Raw genomic sequence first — 17,874 nt, 5'->3', positions numbered from 1 at the left:
AGTAGCAACCTATGTTTTTAATTTTCCATCTTTTAAACGTGGGGCATTTTACCTAATAATGCTTTCAAATTGTAATCAGAACAGTACATCCCAACTACAAAATAAAAAGGGAATTGAAAGGAGTTGGAGGAACTGTAACATTATTAGCAAGGGAAATCTGTAATTCTGTAATTATTCCACACAATCCTGTAATTCGACAACAGGAAGAGATAGAAATTGCTTTTAAAGCTTCTTCACTACCGCTGCAGTACTAAGAATCGATAGGTAACAAAACCAGTGCATCTACAGATTGTAAGTGCGTGGTTGGAATAGCAATGATGAGAAACAAAGTAGCTTAAGATACTCCAGTACCTGTAGATTGGCTGAAGGAGAGTGGTGATAGTAAGCAGAAAGATCTGGGGAAATGCGAGGTAGGATGAAACAGGGATAGAGCAGGGATGCTTACTGTGGGTGGCAAGAGCATAATCAAGAAATGAACAAGTGAGGTTTGGTATTTCCCTCTTCCTTTTGATCCCCTTTTAAAGGAGACATGCATTTATTTCAGTCATTCTTGCAAAGTATACAGAGAGGGCTTTCAAAAGACGTAACCTGTGCTTTTATAAGACTCTGCTGCCATTACACTTCTTAAGAAAAAGGGTTTGGGGGCATCTGCTCAAGAAAAAAAAAAAAAAAAAAAAAGGATTCAGAGTTGTCTTACAATGCTGAGTAATGGAGGCTGTGGTGGGGAGCATATGCCCCTCAGTGCTCACCTGGCATCCTTGTCTGCTATTGTTCACTCTTCCCTCTGTATCTTGTGTAAGCACTTGGGTGGGACTGTGCTGGGCTGTGTCCTCGGTGGCTCTATTTCAGATGCTGAGCAGTCTTTATCCCTTGTTAGAGCTCTTTGTAGGTATTTGTTGCCCAAAATAACCAGCATCATCTTTTTTTCTCTCTAGAAAAGTTGATTGCATATCAGCGGGAATTTCATGCTTTGAAGGAACGTCTTCGTATCGCTGAGCACCGGACTCTACAACGCTCTTCGGAGCTGAATGCTATCCTGGAGCAGTTCAGGCGTGCTGTAGCAGAAACAAATGGAAGTAAGAATGCACTGAATAATTTTTCAGGTACATAATGTGATTGAGCTATTTTTATAACTCTGGACTATTAAGATCTTTGTTACTGTAGAGTAAGAAATTGAATGCCAGGAAAGCTGAGTGAAGCAGTTCAGCAGTATGAATAACGAATCTATGAAATGAATTGTATCTGCTGGCTGGTTTTCTCTTTCCATTTTCTATTCTTGATGAGCCAGCCACTCTTCTTCCTTAGGAGTTTAGGGACTGAATATATACGCAATACGTACTTTGGAATATTTTGACAACAACTCACCAGACTCTTTAAATAGAGCTTGAAGGGAAAGGTGAGAGAGCGCTCTAAGAAAAGGATGAGCTTGAAGCAATTAAAGTAAGTTTAAAAATTTGCTGGGTTATTAAAAAAACAAACATACAGGCCATAGTAATTATTGGTTGTAATTTGCAGAATGTACCTTTTAAACAACAAGTGGTTAAATAAACTGGTAGAGACTGGCATATTTTCTAAGTCCATTTCTGAGTCTGATACTCAGGTTTACTAAGGGCTGTGTTTGGCATTGTAAGGGAGCACCTTCACGCTGCTCAGATTATTGAAGGTACCTTTTAAGATCAGGCTGTAATTGCTTTACTTGCTCTGATTTTTCTAGATTGAAAGTGAATAGCAAATGTAAGTTTTTTGGGTAGAGGTTTGGTTTCTTAATTTGCAGAAATGTCACTGTGCTGGCCTAATGAGGCGGGGGATAAGGCAAAGCATTGGATAAAGGATTTTAAATCTGTTACCTATTTGCGTTTGTGCTATGGCTTACCAGTTCCTATAGTTGTTTTTCTTTCTTTCTTTTTAATTTATGAGGATTATAATTATACAGTGGTTATGATAATATCAGACTTTGTTCTGATATTGGTAAGAATTGCTCATACGCTATATGGCCTGAACCTTTTTAGTTCCATAGGTCTCCAGAAGCAGTATGGACTTGTCTTGTGAGTCTTGTCTTCCTGTTACATGTGCATCCTTGTTTGTTAACAACTATAGAGGAAGTCATGTAAACTTAATATTGGATTTGTGATTAATTTATTTCTAAAAATGAATCAGCTTCATTATAAGCAATATTTGCTGATGCAACTGGAGTTACTGATAGGTTTTTTCTGTTTTATCTCTGGATCCCAACTGCCTACGGAGCATCCTAGCATCCAGTGTTATTTTTGTTGTATTTTTCCCCACGTGGAGCCATGATTTTAAGTCAGCTGATGTCTGACTTTCTGTGCTTTTGTTCTCACATTGTAGGATTAGATAGAGGTTACTAAGTTTAATGTACTTAAGTACAAGTATACTTCATGCTGTTTTCTGCCTTTGAACTTGGAACAATTTCAGATTACTTTCTAGAAATGGGTACTCATTCATACAAAAAACTGTCACGTTTTGAGGAAATTTTTAGTCCAGCTTCTGCAGTTAAAGCAAAAAGAAATGCTAGCAGAAAATGCAAAACCTAGTTTTACTGGATTCTATCAGAAGTATCATCTCTGCTGAAGGTATCTGTCTGCAAAGGCATTTTCAAGCTTATAAGATGTCAGGAATTTAGTCTCGTACATCCCTACAAAACCAACCCCCAAAACACCAAAAGAACAGAACAGCCCACCAACAGCAAAAATTAATCAACACCCAGACCTTCTGTTTTTTAACTGAAGTTATGCTTAGAAACTGAGAGTAGTGACATTGATGGAATTACTTTAAGCATTCCAGCACAACTCAGATTTTCTTGGGAACCTTGACTCCAGTTTCTGACAACTTGTTATTGTGGGACTTATGACCTAGCAAAGGTCCACGTGCTATCGTACTGCTTGTTTGGAATGAGACTTGTTTTCACACTCGATGTAAGAAAATTAACACACAACACAGCAGGGATAACTATTCTTGACAGCTTTGTGAGAACCGCCTGGACATTCTGGGAGACAGTGTGCTGGAGAATGAGTAAGAGATACTGTAAATCAGGCATTTCCAGACCTTGGCCTGTGGGCCACGTGTGGTCCTGGTCATCTAGTAATGTGGCCCCACAAGGTTGTACACGTTTAACATTATGATGTGACTTTTAGTGAAATTTTTCAGGAGTTGACTGCATGTAGCTTGAGCAGAGACTGTGTAGGTGACAACTGATTGCTGTGGGGGGAGGGCATGATGCAGTGCTAACTCTGCCTCTCATTGCCCACAACACACACTTGATCGAACCAAAACCTGTGTATATTACGTGTGCTTGTGCAGGGATCACTGATTGATAGTAATATTTCAACCTACCCGCAGGGTGTGTGTGCCTGTGAAGATGTGTTTTCTGTTAGGAAGACATACAAGTTTTCTCCTTTATTAATTAAACTGGGGCTTGCGCTATTTACTAAAATAATCTACTGAGTTAAAACTTATACTACAGAGGAGATACTCAATGCTAGTGCAGTGCTGAGAAATTTTGCAATTTTTGACATCTTCCAGAAAGTATAAAATAACCCGTGATGTGCTTCTCAATTAGTTTTGTGATGTGTTTGATTAATGTTTGTGCTATTGAGCCGGACATGACGCATTAGTTTCACAAAAGCAAGGTCAAATATCTCACTCATTTTAGGGTTTTGTTCCTTTTTTTATTTTTATTTTTAAATTACAGATATTAAAAAAAGAAAAGGAAGTTTTGTTGTTAATTGAACTATACTTGTATGTCTTATATGTGGCCCAAGATGGCGTCTCTTCACTAAATGCGGCCTAGTAAAGCCAAGAGGTTGGGCAGCCATGTCTTAAAATGTCTGTTGTACTGAATTAAATTCACGCTTGCATTTATTTTACTCCAAAAATACTCCAAATCTTAATTGTATATTTAATACTTTGTTTTGTGTCTGTCCGTAAAATCTCTTCAACATGTTTTGAAGATGGTCAGTTTTTGAAGAATTATTCGTTTGTAGTAGCGTTGCTGCGTTGTGTTGATTTCTGTAAGCACAAGTAAGAACTGGGTAAATAAACATTTTCCATTTTGATCCACTGGGGGAAAAGCCTGCAAAGCAAGCTGAACAAATGGAGCGTTCTTCTGTGATTACATGTTGTAAGTGTTATGTGATCAGTTAAGTATTGAATGTATCTGTTACAGAGTTAGGGAGGAAATTAATCTTGGCTATTGTTTATTTTAAAAATTAAAATAATTTCTTTTATACAAACTACAGTGCCTCAGTAAAATGCATCGTTGTTCTGGTTTTCTTTTTTATTTTTAGTTAGGATCGAGCTGGGAATTTTATGATTTACCACTGCATGAAACTTTTCAACGCTCGTTTTTCCTCACTACTGATTCCATGTGTTCGCAGATGAGACGCTGAAGTTACTAAAAGAACTAACAAGTAAAAAATCTCTTCAAGTGCCAAATATTTATTACCATTTGCCTCATTTGTTGAAAAATGAAGGAAGCCTTCAACCTTCTGTGCAGATTGGCCTTGGAAGGACAGGAGGTATGCTGATAAAATGTTTATTTTATGTTTTGTGTCTGGAGGGCTTTGTAGTTCTTGTAGTACAATTTACTGCATTAGTTAGTAGATCAAGGACATCTTATTTAACTTGTCATACTGATATCTCTTAGAATTCATACTGAATCCATGACGAAAGGAGTTTGTCTTCAGCTTTGGTCTTTTCTGCATGATATCAGTCATGCCCTTTCCCATCTTAAGGTACACTTTAAGAAGCATTTAGTTTGGATGAGGTTTTACAACTAACTAAAAGAGAACGGAGCACAAGTATATTACAGTTTCTAATCTGCTAATGGGCATATCTTCTCATCTTTTCCATCTGTGTGGTAACAAATACATAGATATAATTATTTTAGTGTTGGTTATAACTCAGTGTTGGACACACTGTGATAACTGCATCAATAAAATGCAGACTGCTTGGAGGGAAAAAAACAATATTGTGTTGCTCTACTGTTGATCCCTTTTTCTTTTTAATCCTCACAAGTTCTTAATTTTGGTCATTAGGATAGTTCCATTCAATCCCACTCTTGGAGCTCTAGAAAGTAAGTAGGGTGAAGCCCAACCAAGCTGATGAACCTTGAAGTATTGTTTGTTTGTCTCCAGCCACGAGTAAGGTGGATCCTTACCTCTCTGATTGGAAGGTCTCATGTTTTATCCTCTAGACCTCTTTTTATCAAAACCTCACTACCCTTGCTTTTGAAAGAAACATTAGTTACTCCCGGCCTGTATTTTTTTTTCCATTACTGCAATGAGTTTCATTCCTTCTTTTGATTTAAGGCATGCCTGTGTGTCAGATGTGTGAGCTCAAGCCATAGAGTTATTTTTCTGACTATAAACATCATTTGTTTCAGTGTTGTTACCTGGGAAGGCAAATGCTCTTGTTCTTTATTGTTCTAAGTGAAGCCTGTGTTATATCCTGTTGGGAATCTATGACAGAAGTCTCAAATTACTAAACAGAAGTTGGAGTCAGGTTTATTTAATTAAAAAGGAGAAAATTGAGTTAAATTAATTTTACTGTCTTCACCTCTGCTGGTCACTGCCAAAATCAGCAGAGCCATTTTAAAAAGACTTCTGAGAAGTTAAATAGGTGAGTTGTGAAAAATGGCTCTTCCAACAGGAAAGTTAAGCTATAAAGGTTAATTGCTCTGTAACTCTTGGTGCAGCTTTACATGATTAATACCATGGTTGATGATTGTTACCTACGTAGTAGCCTGGTATATCTGGGATTGTGTGGGGTTTTTTTGCAGTGCTTGCTCTGAGCATTTGTGATGACTGTTAATCACATTCCTGTTGATCAGTGGTATATTTTAAAACTATATTTAATTACTGCTATCTCAGTCTTTTAGCTCCTTGCACTTATTAAGTTATGCTTCATTACAAAGTGAGCTTTTTGATTTTGTTCTTGTGCGTGGAATTACTGAAAGTACATTTCTGTTTTGTTTGATTTCAGTTTCCATTGTAATGGGAATACCTACAGTAAAAAGAAAAGTCAAGTCATACCTTACAGAAACTCTCCACTCCCTTATTGATAAGTTGTCCCCTGAAGAAAAACTGGATTGTGTTATGGTCGTCTTTATAGGAGAGGTAACACTGGAAAAATATTGTTATACAGTTTCTAACCTGCCTTTAATCACAGGTGCTACTCCTTTCAGGAACTGAAGCTCTCATTCTTCTTTGGAACAGAAACAGATGAGTGTTCTCCATCTCCTTTTTACGGAAGGAAAGATCACAAAGAGCCCAGCCTTTTCTGTTTATGGAGGGAATAGTGGGCATGGGTATATTGAACTGCTTATTTTGCATGTCTTCTTTTGTTTATACATAGTGACTGAGATGGGCTAATAATCTAATTCCTTTGACATCAAAATAATGGCTGAGTCTGTGGTGCAGGTGGGAGTTTTCTTTCCATTCTCTTCATGCTCATGCTTAGTCCTACCTCAGAATGGTGCTGGAGAAGTTATATGCAGGTGGTTACTATTAGTATTTTCTGGCCATTCTGCACAGTGTATGTCTGGACCTTTTTGATGAACTAATTCAAACAACGTTCAGTTGGATAGTTTCCTTAGATTCCTTTCCTTTCCTTAGATTTCTCTTTCTTCATTCAGTTTTCTCACCTATTTTACTATTCCTATCACTGTTTTATATTTCTTTAAGTTCAGTATCTTCTAGTCTGTTCTGTAATTGCTACAGGAAACTCTTCCAATGAATAATATGATACAGTAGATACTTTAACTGAAATCTGTGGTGGTTTTTTTTGGATGTTTTTTGCTGTATTTCTCAGCTTCTTTCTGCAAGATGTAATATATAGGTTTAATAAGCATTTTCTATGGCTGTTTGAAGCCTAGTTCCCTCATGGACTTCTGTTTGTACTTGAACAAAATTAAGCGCTTTTGCTTTTAATGTAGCTTTGACTCTGGGGTTTCCTAGCCTAAGATATTAGACTATTGCTAGCGTTAACATGTGTGCATTAAGGAAAGCTATTCAAAGTCCATAGAAACTTTTGCCAGTTGTGCAAGATGGTGGCCAAAAGCTTCTGAAGAAATGATATGGCTTCCATTAAACATTTGTGCCATTTAAGGACTGCGCAAAATGGTTGTGATGTGATAGAATCTTACTTAAAAGATTAGAACTACTATCTCTGCTTTCTCTTGTACCAACAACAAAGAAAAGTTAGGCTTCACAGAAATACTTTTACAAGAGAACTGTATGAAGAGTGGTATTTTGAAAGGCTGGTACAAGTATTCTCTTGCTGATTCAATCTGAGAAGTTGAATTGACGGTGTGAATAAGCTATTGCTGAGAGACATAGCTATAAACTGTAATCTCTTTGGTGCTAAGCGCCCTAAGAAAGTTCTTCCAATGCTTCATTTCTTTCTTTCAGCAGTTCTATCTCACTTCCTTCTTATAAATTTGACTTTTTTCATGGAAAACAAATTGAAAGTTACAGCTAATGACCTTCTGCAAGCAGCATGAGCAGTGTAAACAGATGAACTAGTAAATATAGGCTCATTATGGTTGCTATGAAGATATCTGCATATTAATTTACTGAATGGATATTTCTCAGTAATGTGATTATACACAGTAAATTTCCATGCTTAAAAGTTTAAGGAATTCTAAAATATCTTGGTTGACGTGATATCTAATCACCAATTTAAATAATTACTAGAATTGCTTGACAGAAAGCTGTGCAAGTGTCCCAGTAGCTGACATACGTCTATGTTCTCCAATCTGTTAATATAATTTTATTGCAGAATAATTTGCGGGGATACATTAGGAGGACTGATAAGCAGGAATGATTTCTTATATGTCTATACTTAAAATCATTTTATTCCTCTTAACTGTGCAGCACATTCAGATGATTTGAAACAAACAATTCATATCGCATAAACTTGCTTTGTGTGAAAACTTGTTTTCTGACTAAGCTGTAGGCTCTGTGTTTAAAATATGAGCATCGAATTAAAGTGACTGCCAAGCAGTTTTATTTCATAAGGATTGCAAATAACAAGAGAAACTTGGTTTTGAAATATCCACATCACAGTGGAACAAAAGACATGTACACTACTGAAGATGAGAGAAAATACTTTTGTGGTATGCAAACAACATATATATATATATATATGGGTCCAATTTAATGAAACTGTGTCTTAGACTTTCCCTAAATGGATCAGAAATGATTGCCAGTCCGCTCCATTAGTCAGTGACTGTGCTCAGCACAGACGTTTTCACAAGCAGTAATCAATGTATATTGGAAAGGCTAGAAGCCCTTGATTTCACCAAGAATATATATATATATATATATATATATATATATATATATATATATATATATGGGATTCATTTCAGAAATCAGAATTCATAACCATGCAGAAGTATTTTACTAATGTCGTGTGCTACTGATTATGTCTGATTGGGCAGTGATTGTCACAGAATTGCAGAACTGTAGGGCTGTTGTGCAGCCACTTATTGTTGAAGCACAAGTCTGTACGCTTCCCTTTCTTGCCTATCAGTTATTCTGGTCTTACTCTGTTCTTTCTTATGTGAACAACTCACTTAGGCTAGAAACATTTGAACTTTAAACATCTTCTCTTATTACCCTGTCAGCTGTTTATGTGAACAGTGGCTGCTAAATTAAAAGTTGTTAATCTTCAGTAGTGTTTTCTCTGTCTTCCTCTTGTAGAGAATCTTGCATTATTTTTTGGCAAGGTTTCTCTAGTGGCTCGGTCAGTGCAATGCAAGCACCCAACAAAGTAACAAAGTACTGTATGGGGACATACTCGGCAATAAAAGCTGGAGGAATGAATCTGCAGGAGGTTCCACAGAGTGATAATACGTGGTGAGCCTGGTTTTCCTGGAAGTAGCTAAACATCTGCCTGCTGATAAGTAGTAGTGAATTAATTCATTTTTCTTTTCTTGCACAGCTTTTGCTTTACCTGGTAAACCATCTTTATCTCAACCCATGACTTTTTTTATTGTTACCTTTCCAATCCTTTCCCAAATTCCATTGTGGGAAGAGTAAGTGAGCAGTTGTGTGGTGCGGAACTGCATGCCAGGGTTAAACCACATCACCTGTGTTACTGGTATGAACAAAGCCTTAGCAAATAAAGCACTGACAGCACACACCAGGACAAACCCTACCAAAGATGATTTGCAAGTATTGACATTGGAATGCAAAATTGAAAACATCTGCAGAACAGGCAAGCCTGTATTTTTTTACCTTCTGTAGCTGTGGTCTGGAATCCGAGATCTCTTTGATATATTTATCTCCTGATAGGCTGAAAATAAAAGTGTATTTTGTCTCTTGCTCTCAGCTCAGACAAATTGATATTGTCCTGGCTACAGAGATGTTTCATTCTTTCTGTTAATCATTGAAAACTTCAGAGCAGTGCTGGAGAATTGTGTTCCAAGTCCTCAGATGATTTAACCACACACTGGAGAAAGACCACTAGGTGTTAGCATAAGCGTACACTTACACACATATATACATGTATGAATGTGTATATATTAAATAAAAGTGGAAACTAGACAAGGCTGTTGTGCTAAATTTATATAATTTTCACCAGGTAATTTTAAAGATAGTCTTTGTTTTGGACATCTAATTCAAAACTCTGCTCAGGATGAACACAGTTGCTACTTATAATGATAGCTCCTAAATCTAGAGGGGTAGCTCAGGCTATCAATTAGAATTTGAGGTATTTAAACTGCTATTGTAATCTCAGCTTCTTTGGCACCTAGAAAATGTCAGATAAACATCAGATAAATTTGGTGTCTCAGCAGAATGGTGAATTTCAGGACTGCTATTTTCTCAAGCTCTAGACTTGAAATACTTCTCTTTACAAGGTCCTTTTTAGATGTGCTAGAGTCACAGTAACAATCCAGTCTTTCTCTTTGGATAACATCAGTGTTAATAGAGTTGTATCTAAACTTCCCAGTAGCATCTAAAATATTTGTGAGATGAAAAGTAGCTGTAATGAGTGTATTTCAGAAGCTTAGTAGTAGTTGACTTCAGTGAGTTTTGGATGGTGTTCTCAAGTTTTACTACCATGGTCTGCTTTGACTTAGAGACAGTGAGGAGAAAGTCAATCTGTCCTCTAAGTGAGGAACACTGCATTGAAGTGTGCTTTTGGCTGTACACAACTACTACCTATCTAGGTCTGGAAAAACAGACCTTCTAGACCTTTTCCACGATTTACAGGCCCACCTAAGGGCACAAAGAATTTTCCCCAGGTTTTCGAGCCAAGTATTCTGCTTTCTTTCAGGCTCTACAAACTAGGCTTCATCTGTAATATATACAAAGCTAGTTGAAGGCTATATATTCTTAATATTATTTCCATCTAAATGTGCTGTTTTTGTTAGTCCCATGATTTTTCTTTTTTGTTTTCTTGCTGGCTGGCCTTTTAGAAGCTAAACTTGTTCTCTGTGGTTTGGCAGTTGACAGCACAACCTGTAGGGATGTGTGCCTTCATGACTGAGAAGCAGACATACAGGGTGCAAGGACAGGGACAAATGACAGTGGAGTGATGCAAGAGTAAACTTGTATTTCTCACGCTGCTGCCAAGGCTTTGTGTTGTGAAATCTTGTCCTGAACTGCTTTGAGTGTAATGCTTAAGCAGCTGAAGAAAGGTATTTCTTACCTGTGTTAGGATGAGGGCTCTGAGTACGGGAAGGATAAAGTAATTAGCTTGTGTAGTACCCAGAGGCTCCTTTTTGTTTAGTTAACATTAGCAGACTATTTTATGACAGTATTTTTTTCTCCATTTTGAGCTGTGCCTGGTTTTCATGTTTCCTGTGTTTAACTTGAAATTGCTGCTTAAGATCTGAAAGCAGACACTGCATTTGTGAAAATTATCTTTTTCACATGTATAGGTTGAATTTTGACAGATACTATTACCTTTTTCCACAGGCTTTGCTTTTGTACTTACACTGTTGCAACCATTAGAAACCACTGCTTTACTTCTAATCCTGAGGGCCTTTTCATGGCTCGAATCTCTAAAAATTTGTTTAAGTGCCATTTTAGTGTCTGATTTTTTTTCTGCGTGAATTTTAAGGCCTTGAGTATGGGTAATTATATTCATATGTGCTTTCAGCATTTCAAGTTGAACGTAGATTTACTTCATCTTTTCTGGAGGCTGTTAAATTTTGCATTGCTCGTAATTATTTAAAATACCCTTAAATTATTCCGCCCGTGTTCTACAAGAATGATGAAAGTTCAAATGACATTGTTGTAATGGATAAACAATGAGATTACCACTTCTTGCAAATTAGCGTGGTTGTTTCCCTGAGAATATTTTTTCTTTTTCAAGGGGAAAGGCGTTCTTGGATAAGTTCAGGCTGATTTCTGCTAGATGTCATTTAAGAACTAAAATCTGAGCGATTTGATGAGTGAGATAAGGCACATTATTTAGAATATGCGGTATAGCTGATATATATGAAATCTTCCCAGTATTCCCTGAAGCTTCTCTTTTTGAATTTGTAGGATTGGTAGCTTAACTTCATTTCCCAGCAGCCCACGAAAAAGTCTTTGAAGTTTTGGTGCCATCTTTGCTTCTGTCTGCACTTCCCTTCCTAAAACCGACTCTTATGGGCTACCAAAATAGAAATTAAATCCGAACAGATGTTTGGTCCGATGAGGCAAGATGTGATGCTCACAGAATCACTGAGATTGAAAGGAGCTCTGCTCAAAGCAGAGTAATCTAGTGTGCCTCCGGTGGCGCAGCGGTAGAATTCCCGTTTGCAACACCAGGGGGCCCGGGTTCGAATCCCCCCCTGTGGAGCAGGGGGTAGAAGTGCCGCTCTGCTACACAGAGGGCTCGAATCCCGGGAGTTGGACTCGATGATCTCTAAGGTCCCTTCCAACTCGCACGATACTATGATACTATGATACTATGATGATCTACTATAAATCTGTGCATTTTATGTAGTATTTCAATGTGCATCTTGAAAATTACAGCTTGGGGGGGGGGGGGGGGGGAAATCAAGCTTGGCAAGTCATTCTTTCAGAAGAAGAGAATCATAGAATTGGAAAGAACTGCAGAATGATTTGAGTTGGAAGAGACCTTAAAATCATGTAGTTCTAACCCCCCCCTGCCCATTCCCCCTGCTGTGGTTGCTGTGGGCAGGAGTGCCTTCCTCTGGATCAAGCTGCTCAGTGGCTGGTGTGTGGTATCCTGGCATTCCCTCATGTTCTACTTTTTCTTAAGACTTCTTTTTCCATCCCTTGGAGAATTTAATATTGAAATGAAGCATTAACTGGCCAGGTGTTGACATTAATTGCCATCAGGAGAAAATAAGACAGGGGACAGGGATCCTGTGCTTTAGAATGCAGTCTGGATGTTCAAACTCAAAGGTTATTTTTGCTTCTTCTGGTTTGTACTATGTCTCATTTAGTGTGTGGCTTAGTGCAAGCTATTTCTGCACTTGCTCTGCTTCTGCATCGACTGATCTTCATTCCTGTGCGTACTCACTGGTTTTGATCTTACATATGAGGATTGGAATTGATTCTAATCTTGTGGTGATACAGGTGCAATCTGGATGCCTCTATATGAAATCAAGAGGCAAAATCTAAAATCAAGACAGTATTTTAAGTGAGCCTTAAGTGAACCTTGCTGCTAACGAATATTGGAAAAAAAGTAGAAAAAGTAGAGTCTCTCTCTCCACGTATTCCTGCTTCCACTGGAATCTGTAATTTCATATGACTAGAAAGAAAGAATGGACAGGAAAGATTTCAACTGCTGATATTGAAACAACAGGTCCTGTTTATGCCTTTCATTAGTCCCGAGAAATCTACCTAACAAGACAAATTTGTTTTTGAGGCTTCATGATTCATTGGCAATATTAACTCTTAGGCTGTGTCCTTTCGCTGTTTGACATTTAATTTTTAAAGAGAACAGTTCTTTAAATGTTAATTTCTGCTTCCTTTTCTGAAGTTCCAAACTGCTAAGAATTATTTAATTTTCAACTTGAACAGTTTTACTAATGAGTGGTAATGCCTTCTGATTTAGTAGGCACAAGCATTCATTGCTGTCGTCTTACAGATTGTGCAGCTGTGATTGGGATCACCAGTGGCATTTCCTTTCAGTAGATGAAAATGGCACTGATATCACGAGCCAGAATTTATATTCTTCATAGCTGTTCCAAAGTCAAGCTGGTATTTATCAGACAGTCATCTTTGTGAGCCTGAAGAGCAGTTGCACTTTCTTTCATGGATGATTTCCTTTTGATTAATCTGGATTTATCTTGTCCTCATTAACGTACTCCGAGAAAACAAGGGTGTTGTTCCTTATATAATACATAGTTCATACTTATTTGCAGCATTCTCATGTCTTGCAGGTTGGCAAAGAGGACTTCAGTCTTATTCTAACAAGGCAGTAGAAGCCTTCTTTCTCAAGAACAGGGAATAGATCTTGGTCAATAATAGGTTTTTCCACCACTCTTCAGTTACTGGCCAAATTTATTGATAGAGTCGAAATACCCTTAGGTGCAAGCAATTATCTGACTATTTCAGATTTCCTTCCATTACTGCACTGCAGAGTCTTCTGCATAGTTAACTCTTCCCTTGGGCACTGTGGCAGTTTGATCAAATTCACTGCATGTTCTCGTATTTAGTTGATGAGGTTGTGTGAAATAACTTACAAGTGCCACCTTCCTGGCACATGAATTCAGCTGAAGGGCACTGGCAGAGATCCCACTGAGTGTTAGGCTGGGTAGTGAGAGGAGCTAATTGCCTCTGGAAGTTCATATGTGGAACGATGGTGTGCAGCTTGCTTATTCTCAGAGGAAGAGCTTGGTGTTGAAGTTGTGGTTCTGAATCTCAAGTGATGCTGGTAGATAAAAATGCAATTATTTATATTGAAGTAATCACAGGATATAGTGTATTTGTAATGCTTTTCATGGAATCATAGAAGGGACCTCAAGGATCATGAAGCTCCAACTCCCGTGCCATGTGCAGGGCTGTCAACCTCCATATCTAATACTAGACCAGGCTGCCCAGGGCCCCATCCAACCTGGCCTTGAACACCTCCAGGGACAGGGCATTCACAGCCTCTCTGGGCAGCTTGTTCCAGCTCCTCACCACATAATGCATTTGCTAATGAAAAATGTTATCATCTCTTTCCAATCAATCTTTTTTCATTCTAAAAGTGGCATCTCCTTTTGCACTATTCTGATGTGGTGAAATGTTGATTCAGAAGGTGTTACCTATCAAAAGAATAGTAGTGTTTTCTTTATCTTGCTTTTGATGTAGCTATTGACTTTGAATAGGACTTCTTGACTTCCCATCTTGACTTTGTTTGACAGTAGCACAGATTATGGTTGGAAGTCTACAGGCTACTTCTCTTAAATGCAAAGCTGTTTTAACTGCTGTTCTCACTGGGAAATTATCAAACTTGTGCATGAAGGAAACACAGAAGAATAGGTGGAAGTAAGGGAGAACTCTTATTCCATGTTTACTTTCTTTGCTGGTTGTGGTCCATCCTGTATTAGGACAAAACAGAACAAAACTGTTTTGAGAAGGGTTATACTGATGTACAGGCTTGCAGCTAAGCACATGCTTCCAGTTAAGATGTAACTTGGCATTTATTTTAATGTCTGGAATACCGTGTAAAAGAGAACTGTGTTTCTGGTGTCTATTTAAAAAATGTTTTTCCAGTGCAGTTAGATTATGGATTGTTTAACAAATATTTCACTTGTTAATATGAGGCTAAATAATCTATATTTTTAATATTTAAAAGGAAAGAAAAACACAGTGCGTTTCAGTATATTATAATGGGTATTGAAGTATCTTTGCATAACGATTTGCAGCTATTAAAAACACAGTTAAAAAAAAAAAATAGGTGATAGAATCGTAGAATTACTCAGGTTGGAAAAGACCTCAAAGATCAAGTCCAACCCCAACCTAACCATAGTACCCTAACTCTAAGGGTTAGACTACCTTCCTGTGATAAGCAATGCATGAGCAAGCCATGTGTCGCTAAGTCCTTAATGATATATAAAGGTCCATCCAGCCCTCGGTCTGCTTGAGTGGAACTAGTTGCAAGATGAGTTTTAGTTTGCAGAAATCTTAGAAGTTCTAACAAGCAGCTGTCCTGTAAAAGGCTAGGAATTGTGCTTACAAAGGAAGTATTTATGAAGGAAAGTATGACAAATGCTTTTAACTCTTGTATGTAGTACTTGCAACCAGCTTTTGGGGGGAAAAATTCAGACAACAAAACATCGTTGCTGTCCTTTTACAAAAACTGTGCATGACTGGCAGGCAATGTGTTGGGTTAAAAAAAACAACAAACCAACACAAATGAAATAACTTAAAAATCACCGTTCCAGTTTTGAACGATCAAAGGGTAAGAACCTTTATCAAACAGGATTCGGGGTTCTATAGAAATATGTGGGAGGGATTTATTCTCTCTGTATATAATCTTTTAATGATAGTCTGCATTACAGATTGATCAGAAAGTATGAGCTATTCCTTTGTTTCCGGGATTCAAAAGGCACATGTTCTGCAGAATCCTCACAAGCTACCGGAATCTTTGCTGATTTATAGATTGCAAATCTTCTTCTTAAAACTGATAAAAGTTTAGGGGATGTATTTATGAAATAAATGCGTGTTTAATGCCCTGTTTGCCGGAAGGCTCTCCTTGGTAATATTTTTATATGGTTTATTATTGTGTAACAATACAGTGAAATTCTTCCTACACAAACACCCGTGTGATCATTTTGTCATTAAGAGCACGAACTGAAAAAAACAAGTGTTATGTTAGAAATATCTGTTAATAGCAGAGATGAAGCAAGTCATCCCATTCTGTCTACTTAACAATTCTTCTCCTGCTAGATGTAGAACATAGGAACGCATCATTCATGAAATTGTATTACTCAAATGTCTTGCACACTGAAATTTATTGTCAAGTACAGCTACCTCAAATGGCTGCGTTAATAAAGTGTAGCAGCAAAGCTGTTAAGTATTTTATTTATTGTTTTTTTTCTTGTTGTTTTTTTCCAGACCGATCTTGATTACGTTAACAATGTTGTTGCGAGCCTGGAAAAAGAGTAAGTTGCAGTTTTAATGAGGAACTTCTTTGCTTATTGGTGACTTTGCTTGTTGTTTTTCCTAAGTAACGCTGTGATAAATACTAAGAAGTGTTATGGAAATATGAGATTGTACATTTTTGGTTAGGGAGGGGATTTCTGTGTTTGAATAAAAAAAAAAAAGTATTAAATGATAAATTAAGGGGTGATTATTCAATTGGTTAAATCTAAAATAAATCAAATTTAAATTGATTTTGTGGGCTCTAAGTGACTTTAATTGGTTTAATGTTAATGGGAATTTGTTACTTCTGTGTTATTGCCTTGCATTCCATATGTTCAAAGAGAACTGTAGAAGAAAATTACTAGGTTCTAGTGAGGGAATAAAAATCAAGTGCTTAGAAGCTAATTAACATTCTGGTTATTAATCAAGTGCCTACACTATTCTAAAGAAGGTGTTAGGCGAAACAGTATACACTGTCTTACTTTCCATCCCTTGTTTGAATGAGTAGTTGTTACAACCAGAACTCAAAATAGCTTGTATGACTCTCTGTTTCTACTGACAGATTTTCTACAGAGATCAATTCTGGGTTGGTGGAAGTAATAGCCCCTCCTGCAACGTACTATCCTGATTTGACAAACTTGAAAGAGACATTTGGAGACTCGAAAGAGAGAGTGAGGTGAGTTGTTTTCCTTTAGATTTTTTCTCATCCTCTCCCACATCCACACTTTCCTTGTTTATAAATTGACAAGTGGGAAGTGGATTCTTTAAATGTTTTCTTACTGTAATTCTCAGAAGTGCCAGGCTGCTAAAAGAGCACTGAGTCCTTCTCAGTGCCCTTGTATCTGTATGCTGTTCTGTGCGTGATCTGAGTTTAATGCTGAGCTTCAGTGAATTCTTTCAATGTTAAATTCTGGGAGGAAAACAGAGGTTGTTTACTGTTTTTCTTCCTGAAATATGTTGTAAAACATATTGCTACTGAATTATTATTTAAAATGGACATGTGTTTTAGAGAAATGTAAGGTAGCTTTCACAGAACCAGAGGCAACTTAAACCAGTTTTTATGTCTATATTAAAGCATAACAAGAAGGCTTTGTTGCTTTTTTTTTTTTCCTTTCCCCCCAGACAGATTTCCCGAGGGAATGATGCCAACAGCATTTTTCCTAATATTTCACCAATGTGTGTCATTCTTCATAGTGAGATCTACTTTGCATTGCTAGTGTGTACTGAAATAACTTTTTCCATAGTACTTAAGTTTGTCATTGATTTTCAGATGGAGAACAAAACAAAACTTGGATTACTGTTTTCTTATGATGTACGCCCAGAAAAAGGGAGTTTATTACATCCAGGTAAGTTTTTGTTCTTGGTTTTAAATGAATCTCCAAAAATTGTGCCAGTGCTCACAACAGAAGGACCTACACAGAGAAGAGTTAATGTGATTTTGCCAATAAGTATGTGGGCTGTGGTATCTGAGGAAGTAATTTGTGAATGGCACTCTTCGAAGTAGAAAGCAACTTACTGCGTGTGATTGATTTTCATCTTAAGATGCTTAGCATAAAAAGTGAAGGAATGCAGGCAGCTTAACTACTGTTTTTTCTTTTTCCCCCAAATGACTCGCAGTTGAGGCAAAAGACACCAGCGTAGTCTTGAGCAGAAGCTGAACTAAAATCTATTCTTCTTTCTCTTGAAAGCATGTGCAGTGTCACTTTGATCTCAAGAATCTTTTGTGTATAGCTACAGGGTTTTTTTTTCCAGAGGTTTTCAAGATAAGGAATTAAGTTTAACTTGGCTCAGGATTGTTCCTGTTTGCATT

At 37.4% G+C, this 17,874-nt stretch overlaps 1 protein-coding gene across 2 annotated transcripts in view; it reads left to right on the top strand.

Annotated features, from left to right (window-relative positions):
* MGAT4A (alpha-1,3-mannosyl-glycoprotein 4-beta-N-acetylglucosaminyltransferase A) overlaps window positions 1-17,874 on the top strand; it is a 67,039-nt gene that overhangs the window by 26,744 nt on the left and 22,421 nt on the right. The window contains exons 3-8 of one of the 2 annotated variants that reach the window (XM_072336100.1): window positions 936-1,076; window positions 4,398-4,538; window positions 6,004-6,137; window positions 16,038-16,084; window positions 16,627-16,740; window positions 17,335-17,410. In XM_072336100.1, coding sequence (XP_072192201.1) covers window positions 936-1,076; window positions 4,398-4,538; window positions 6,004-6,137; window positions 16,038-16,084; window positions 16,627-16,740; window positions 17,335-17,410 — 653 coding nt within the window. Of the gene's footprint in view, window positions 1-935; window positions 1,104-4,397; window positions 4,539-6,003; window positions 6,138-16,037; window positions 16,085-16,626; window positions 16,741-17,334; window positions 17,411-17,874 lie in introns of both variants that reach the window. The other variant, XM_072336091.1, reaches the window with a different exon arrangement.

Source organism: Excalfactoria chinensis, chromosome 1 (assembly GCF_039878825.1).
Source record: "Excalfactoria chinensis isolate bCotChi1 chromosome 1, bCotChi1.hap2, whole genome shotgun sequence".
NCBI classification, from domain to species: Eukaryota; Metazoa; Chordata; class Aves; order Galliformes; family Phasianidae; genus Excalfactoria; species Excalfactoria chinensis.
This window is presented reverse-complemented; position numbering and strand designations above follow the sequence as displayed.